General features: G+C 37.9%; 1 protein-coding gene across 1 annotated transcript; it reads left to right on the forward strand.

Annotated features, from left to right (window-relative positions):
* The first annotated feature begins 570 nt into the window (after window positions 1–570).
* TFPI2 (tissue factor pathway inhibitor 2) lies at window positions 571–5,407 on the forward strand. The gene is made up of 5 exons (XM_010972666.3): window positions 571–919; window positions 1,199–1,384; window positions 2,635–2,814; window positions 4,037–4,207; window positions 4,563–5,407. Exons 1-5 carry the CDS (start codon window positions 832–834, stop codon window positions 4,634–4,636), a joined length of 699 nt encoding a protein of 232 aa, XP_010970968.1. The 5' UTR covers window positions 571–831; the 3' UTR covers window positions 4,637–5,407.
* The last annotated feature ends 3,406 nt before the right edge of the window (window positions 5,408–8,813 follow it).

Raw genomic sequence — 8,813 nt, forward strand, 5'->3', positions numbered from 1 at the left:
GAGATTGAAGAATAGGCAAAACCAATCTATCAGGATCAAAGAAGAGTGGTTGTCCCTGGCCTGGGGATGGAAGGATTAACTGGAAAAGGATATGAGAGAATGTTTTGGGGTGATAGAAATGTTCTAATTATTGACTGGGAGTGGTGATTGCAAGGGTATATATAGTTATCAAAATTGATCCAAGTATACATTTATATTATGAGCCTTTTCTTAAATGTAAATTAGACCTCAATTGAAATATGAGTATGTGTATATATGTATAAATGTAAATAAATACACATATACTTAAATTTCTAATCTAACTAAAAGGTCTAAAGCAATGAGCTCAGCTCCCCTTGGCCCTATGAATTTCACACTTCCCACCCTTCAAAGACTTGGACTTTGTGCTTCTATAGGTGGATTCGGGCTTCACAGTGATGCTGCAAGTTGGAATCCTGTGCAATCACACCCAGGTCATTTCACTCTAGCTTGTGTACTTCCCATCACTGACACAATGCCCCATGTGGTCATCCCTACGCGGCCACCGCCACCGGAGAAAGTTTTGAGAGGCAGGTTCAGCTTGCTGGGGAATTCCTCTCCCCCGCACACACTTTCCAGCGCGCGGGAGGCAGCAAGATCAGAACTCGAGGGGCATGAATCAGCCTCCCCTCCAGCCTGCGCACAGGCTCGCTCCGCCCTGTCCCGGGTCAGAAGGACGCTCACCCTACTTAAAACAGCTGGCATTCACCACGCCACAACCCAGATTGCCTTGAGGTTGGACTCTGTGCACCCTCCTCTCGCCGGCGCACTCTAAGGATACCTCGACCCACAGGCTGCTGGAACCCAGACACCATGAACTCTGCTCGCCCCCTCTGGCTGTTGCTTCTGCCGCTGCTCCTGGTGGGGACTCCGCTGGGAGATGCTTCTCAGGCGCCACCAGGTATCTTCCCGCCCAAGGGCTCCCTCCCGACCAGGAGGCAAGGATGTGGCGGACCAAGGGGCCCCCCTGTATCCACTCTCTGCGCCCGGGTTTTCCTAGATCCCTGGCGTGCGTGCGCTGCTGCGAGACAGGGCACTCGCGCCCAAGTTTGCACTTTCTGTCTCTGCAGACAGAGGCCATTCTTCTGTGCTGGGAAGCTGCGGGGACGGAACTCCCCGGGAAGCCTCTCCCTCCACGGAGAAGTGGCTGATCTCTGACTCCCTGGCTCTCCTTCTGCAGTAGGAAACAACGCGGAGATCTGCCTCCTGCCCCTAGACGAAGGGCCCTGCCGGGCCCGGATCCCCAGTTACTACTACGACCGGTACACACAGAGCTGCCGCGAGTTCATGTATGGGGGCTGCGAGGGCAACGCCAACAACTTCGAAACTTGGGAGGACTGCAATGAAGCCTGCTGGAGGATCGAGAGTAAGTGCTTGCACGCACACTCAGAACTCTTGCGGGGCTCCTTTCACAGAAGGGCTAGTAGTAAAATAACTTAGCTTGTTTTCCAGACCCCATTTTCTACAGTAAGTTTTGGCCTGAATTTCCTCAAATATTAAGTAAGGCTTTCTGCTTTTCAGTTTCCCAAAAGTGATCACGAAGTTTACAACGACTAAGACATCTCTCTCCTAACTGGCATTTATCACAGATGAGTGAGCGTTCAGACTCAGGGAAAGATTTCACCGTAAGGAAAGCAAGGCGTAACAGTGCCAGGGTGTATATAATGCATTAGGTGCAACGTTAAGTGCTTGTCAGTATTTATCATTAGGTCTAAACTTGTGGTTTTTATGCCTCCTTGAGAACACCATTTTCTCACGTTCACTGCCTATCAATCTGAAATACTTTAGTGGATTGCTATTAAAGTGTGATTTAGCTAACTAAACCTTACTTTTGTCACTTGATACCCGAACAGATCTCGGGTTAGTATAGGGATATAGTGAAGATTCACGATGCTGTTTCCTGTTTAATTTTAATGATGTTTATTCTCTCCGTTAAGGCCTGTGATAGAACAAGGGGCTCTGCCTTTCAAGGAATGGAGCCCGGGGAAAAATACATATTCTATGAATAAGTCTGATTAACTTCTTATGTGGAAACAATCAGAACACCCTGAGAGAACAGAGTCTTTCCAGTGAAGCTGAAAAATTTATCATAGCTGAGTCAGGTCTGGGTCTGGAGACTGTCAAAAAAACAAAACAAAACAAAACAAAATAGAAAACAGCTAAATACAGTTATCCTTTGGAGTCCTTGGGGACTGGTCCCACGACTCCACATCCCCATACCCAAATCCACAGTATTTGCATATAACCTAGGCACATCCTCCCTGACACTTTAAATCATCTCTAGATTACTTTTAATGCCTAATATAACGTAATTGTTGTGCAAGTAGTTGCCAGCACAGGACAAATTCAAGTTTTCCATTTTTTGAACCTTCTGGAAATTTTTTTTTCTGAATGTTTTCTATCTGCGGGTTGGTTAAAGCTGCGAATTCTGGACCCAGGGATACAAAGTCTCGCTGTAGCTGGATTAATGGGCCGTCTTTTGGGGATTTGCTACCCTAGAATCTAAATATGATGCCTCCCCCCCACCAGCTGTTTCTGAAAGTACAGTACAGTTTTGAAAGTAATACTAAGGCAGCTAATTTTTGACTAACATTGTTTTATGTCCTCCTTTTCCAGAAGTTCCCAAAATTTGCCGGTTGGAAGTCAGTAAGAGGCAGTGTGGGGAGCCTCAAGAAGAGTATTTCTTCAACCTAAGTTCCATGGCATGTGAAAAATTCGTATCTGGCGGGTGTCACAGCAATGAGAACCGGTTCCCAGACGAAGCTACTTGTATGGGCTTCTGTGCACCAAAGAAAAGTAAATAGTACTTTTAGGGTGTTTCAATTTCATTTCTTTATTAAGACTTTAGGGTAGAAAAATTAATAATTTGACGTGGAATTAACATTGTTTTCGTTCTGGCGATTTCACATATAATGTGACCAATCTTTACACTATTGCCCTATGAGGAAGTATTGTTAGCCCATTTTCACATACGAGAGTGCAAGCAAGCTGGGAAAATTAATGACTTGCCAGTTCTCAGGGCTTGCCAGCTTGTCATGATTCAAGTTTTTGCTTCCTCTTCTGCATTGCTTCTTTAGAACTATTTCTCATCTATTTCACTTTTACACAGAAAAATGACAGTATTCATTAATGAATGACACAACTTCAGGTTCGTACGGAATCAGTTGCATATATGAGGTAGTGCAATATATATAGAGAGAGACTTAAGATGGTGAAACCTGAAAATTTCTAAAGTTTTTGGTTAGATTTCTGTAGTCTTTAGTAACTGCAAATTGTAGCACAAATTGACCTCTATTCCTCTTTTCTCTCCTCCCCATTTCTTACCTGCATTCCCCCCAATGCAGTCCCTAAAATGAGGGGTTACTTGGGCAGTATGTAATATCTGTAGAGAAAGACAATACAGGCATTTTCCCTAGACATAGCAGAGATACACACAAGTAGGTAAGTAAGTTCCACAAACGGGGAAAACTTGCTTTGGCAGAGACTGAGATAACACTCCATAGCTATGCTGTGTTCAATATGTGTAAAATCTTGAATTAATCAGGAGATAGTTGTTGCTGGCATTCTTTTAAATAGTTTATGTAAATATAAGTGTTCCAGTGGTTACCTGGGAATTAGAAACATGTATTCTTGATTTATAATGGAAGGAGAACTGATAAAAACATTTAAAATAGAACTAACACAAGAAAGTTTACCAAAGCATGTCATATATTTCCCTTGAAACATAGCCCATTTTTACCTGACCCTATCTGGTTTTTGTTTCACTTCTTTACACACTCAAATGATACAAGGATATATAGCTTCAGAAGAAATTCTGTCCACTTTGTAAAAATTTAGAATTAACAAAACATATAAGCTTTTTTGAAATTTTAGGCACAGTTTTTAAGTAGCTTCGTATAATATTTTGGATTCAGAATGAAGCTTCTATGGGATTAGATTTTCTTTGGTTACTTCAGAAACCATCAGTTTATTAATTCTGGCATTACTGCATTTCTAATTTTCTTTCTTTTTCATTAAGGTCCATCATTTTGCTACAGTCCAAAAGATGAGGGACTATGCTCTGCTAATGTGACTCGCTATTATTTTAACCCAAGATACAAAGCCTGTGAGGCCTTCACCTATACTGGCTGTGGAGGGAATGACAACAACTTTGTTAACATGAAGGACTGCAAACGTGTTTGTGTAAAAGGTAGTGAATTTTAATCTTATTCCATTTTTAAACTAACTATAAATAATTCATGAGCAAAATTATATTTTTATGTATCCATTTTACTGATAGCATATTGCCATTTCTAGACTACATAAATAGCACTTTAGGACTGATCAGTTTTGTCAAAATGCTTATACTAGCTGACTACAATAGACAGTAGCTGTATCCTTGTTTTTTAAAGGTAGAATGTTATTGACTGGGTAGATAGTAAAACTGACTTTATAATCATTAAAAATAAGATGAGGTGAGTTAGTAAGCATGTTGGCAATGGTGATTTACAGTGAGCCTACAGACTGGGGACATATAATGTTTATTTTTATTTTGTTGACCTTAGCCTTGAAGAAGAAAAAGAAGATTCCAAAGCTTCTCTTTGCCAGAAGACTGAAAATCAAGAAGAAGCAGTTTTAACCATTTTTTTTTCTGTATGTCATCTTGTGAATGCCTTTATATCTATCTGAAGGACAATATATCTGAAGGATAACATGGTAACTCAAGTAAACGAATTGTCAGTGATTTATTCACCAGTTCTTGTATGTTACATTTTTTTTGGGTGTATTTCTTTATACATAACTAGCTGCTATTCAAATGTGAATCTATCATTTTAAATTTACTGTTCAACTATTTTTTTTTTTATGAGGTTAAATTCTTCCTGTGCATAAGATACAAAAGCCAATATGACTCACCCAGTTCTTGGGGTTGCTCTTCCTGATTCAGAAGATGAGAGTAACTGAAAAACATAAGACAGCATAATAATGTTCTTTTAACACCCAGGATCATAAAAGGATCAGCAAATACATTTTATTTTATATTTAAAAGTTAGATTATATTTTAGGCACAAGGACACAAACTTTCAGATTTATCAACACTTCAAAAACATATTACAAGTGTTATTATGTAGACACTGCCAACTTACCTCCATTTCTATTGTGTCATTTAAAAGATAATAAAATAAAATAAAATAACTCTTTTGGCTGAATTAAAAAACTAGTAAAGTTATTACAATGAGAAATGTTCTCCTCAGGGGTAAAAATTCTCTCTCTCCTCATCTATCTATCCATCCCTTCTCATGTTTCAGTTGTTAAATTTTTGTACTGTTCAAGGTGTTTATATTATACCAGAGACAATGCATACATTTAATAGTTTAAATTCCACTAATAAAATATTCCTGATAAATATGAACATTCCAGGTAAACAGTTTTTTTTTGCTTTCTCTGTAATAAAAATATTTTTTTTAATTCCTAAAGTTTCTTGGAAAGATTAATGTTTAAAAGTATGCCCTTGATCTGGCAAAATTATAAATGCATTTGCCCTTTGCTTGAGCAATCCCTCCTTTAAAAATCTATCCCAAAGGTATTATGACAAAAAGACAAAACAAAGCAAAATGGTATATGCCATGATTGATGTATTATTTGGAATAACTGAAAACTGGAAACAAACCAGGTACTCAGCAATAGGGGGTTGGTTGAAGAAATTATAGATGAAATGTGAGCAAAATATCTATATATGGTTATCATCTGACCTTAGAATACATTAAAAAAATAGTCTAGAACAATATGGATATACACACACACGAATCTCAGAAGATACACAGATACTAAAAATGGTTACCTAATCCTTTCACACCGGTCAGAATGGCCATCATCAAAAAGTCTACAAATAATAAATGCTGGAGAGGGTATGGGGAAAAGCGAACCATCCTACTCTGTTGGTGGGAATGTAAATTGGTGCAGCTACTATGAAGAATAGTATGGAGGTTCCTTAAAAAACTAAAAACAGAGTTACTATATGATCCAGCAATCCCACTCCTGGGCATATAGCTGGAAAAGACAAAAACTCTAATTCAAAAAATACATGCATCCCAATGCTCATAGCAGCACTATTTACAACAGCCAAGACATGGAAGCAACCTAAGTGTCCATGGACAGATGATGAGATAAAGAAGATGTGGAATATATATACAATGGAATGTTACTCAGCTATAAAAAAGAACGAAATAATACCATTTGCAGCAACATGGATGGACCTAGAGATGACCATACTTAGTGAAGCAAGTCAAACAGAGAAAGGCAAATATCGTATGATATAACTTATATGTGGAATCTAAAAAAAAAAATGATACAAATGAACTTATTTACAAAACAGAAAGATACTCAAAGACATAGAAAACAAATTTATGGTTACCAAAGGGGAAATACAGGGGAGAGAGAAAATTTGGGATTAGCAGATACAAACTACTATATATAAAATAAACAACAAGGTCCTACTGTATAGCACAGGGAACTACATTCAATATCTTGTAATAAACTATAATGGAAAAGAATCTGACAAAGAATATATATATGCTTACGTGTGTGTGTGTGTGTCTATATATATATATATATATATATATATATATATATATATATATATATGAATAACTTTGTTGTACACTGGAAACTAATACAACATTGTAAATCAACTATACTTCAATAAAAAAAAGAAATAATTTTAAAAAATGGTTACCTATACAAGGAGGGAGGAAACTGAAGATTGGACAAGTATGAAGGTGGAATTTATGTGAAAGTACCTTATTTTTATCTGAGACCATGTAAATATTTTATATAATTAAAAACCAAAATTAAATCAAAAAGAATGAAAAGCATTCCTTCTACAGTTGGAAACAAACCAAAATTAGCAGAATCCAAATGAATATCAATTAGTGGCATAACTACAAAAAGGATATACAATTATTTTCAGTGACTTTCAAAACAAGTATTTTGACTGTATCTTTGGGGGGATACAATCTAAGACAAATTCTGAAGATATCTGAAAATGCACTTAGTAGTCTTACTAGTAATATTGTTTTTTTCAACCTATCATTTATAGAATACTATATTAAACTATGTATCTATTTAAAAATGTATTTTCTACTCTTTCATTGAAAAGTCCTTGAAGCAATGACAATCCAGAAGCAGTAAGTATACCTACCATCCAGGTTGTGGTCTCTAAGTACTAAGTACTACACTAAAAGGGACCAGAACTCTAAAGAGAAATCACTGAGTCCAGGTCTGGGACAGGAAATACGTAAGATGAAACTGGGCCATCTTATTCCAGAAAGCAAGGAAACTATTAAAGACTAATGAATCATGTCACAAAAACAGGAGAGTAACATTAGGGGACTTCCACTGACCTGAAAATGAGGCAATATGAGCATCAAAACAAGTAATGACCACCATATATATACATAAATATGCATATAACATGAGTTAATAATTACACATACACATACACCTCCTTGGTGACTCTTGGAGGTTGCTAGGGTACTGTCTCATTGGTTTGAAAACTGATGAATTAAGAGAAAGAATAAAGCACTTATCCTCTTAAAAAGTTATTCTTAAAAACTAGTGTATGAGAGGAAGTCATAGACAAAAACCACCTAATACATGCACTAAAATGTTAGAAGATATGAAGATATGAAAGTATGCATCTAGATAACGACCACCTGTGGATGCTGAAACCATGGCATGAAAAACTGATGGGGAACAGTATTATGGAGAAATGAAGCTAATGTCTCTGAACCTATGAATGATTCTAACATCACTACCTGTGCCAATAGACATTATTCACCTCTTTATATGATGCAAGAAGAAACTTACACCCCTTCCGATGAAGTAATCTTACAGAAAGAAAGAAGAAAACTGAACCCGAAGTTAGTCAAGTCTCTAGATCTTACCAGCCATCATTTTGCCAGATTGTAAGGCACTATTAGGGAAAAAGGAGCAAGTTGGAAGACACTGGGGAAAGTTAATCAGCCAAATCCATAATGTTGGACACTCTATGGGACAAGTATCTTAGTTTCTCCAATAAACCAAGGAAATTTTTAAAAGGAGGAGAAGGAGGAAGAGGTAGTGCTTTTATAGATCATGAGATGTAACAACAAAAAGCATGTCATTAAAAGGTTTTTGGCTGAGTAAGGCCTGCATTTATGACAGTTTTTGGCGGTTTCTGAGAATGATTCTAGCAGAAGGATCTTGTGTGTGTTCTGAGATTGTCAAGTGAGTGATACAGGGCCTTTGGAGAGATCTGAGGGTTCCAAGCACTACAGGGAAGCTTGATTTGATTTTTTTTGCCTTTAACCCACCCTGGAGCCAAAACCCATTGAGGATCATGGACCTGACTTAACCTACAGCTGCAGCTTTCTGTTCAGCATGGGTAGTAGGTAGACTTCGTGATACAACTGTTCTAATACCCCCATACCTCTGCCATTTTATTTTAATGAAGAAATAAATAAAGCTGTGTAGGACATTCTGTAGTCAAAGGGAAATTCCTTCTTGCCACAATCAGCTTGAAGACAAGTCACTACTGTGGTTTCACCAGACAGCCTGATTAAAAGGAATGTCTCATTCTGTGACACGAAAAAAGGAATGAGCTGGCTTTTAATAACTCAGTCTTTTATTGAAAAAAGAATTACTCCGGACTATCACTCATGCACACATACTGTCACATGTTCAACTATAGAAACTGCAATGGAGCCTTCCAGATTGCCTGGATCATAGGACCTCCAAGTTTACATGCTATCACTGCCAACAGTCTTGCAGACATTTAG

Source organism: Camelus bactrianus, chromosome 7, assembly GCF_048773025.1.
Source record: "Camelus bactrianus isolate YW-2024 breed Bactrian camel chromosome 7, ASM4877302v1, whole genome shotgun sequence".
NCBI classification, from domain to species: Eukaryota; Metazoa; Chordata; class Mammalia; order Artiodactyla; family Camelidae; genus Camelus; species Camelus bactrianus.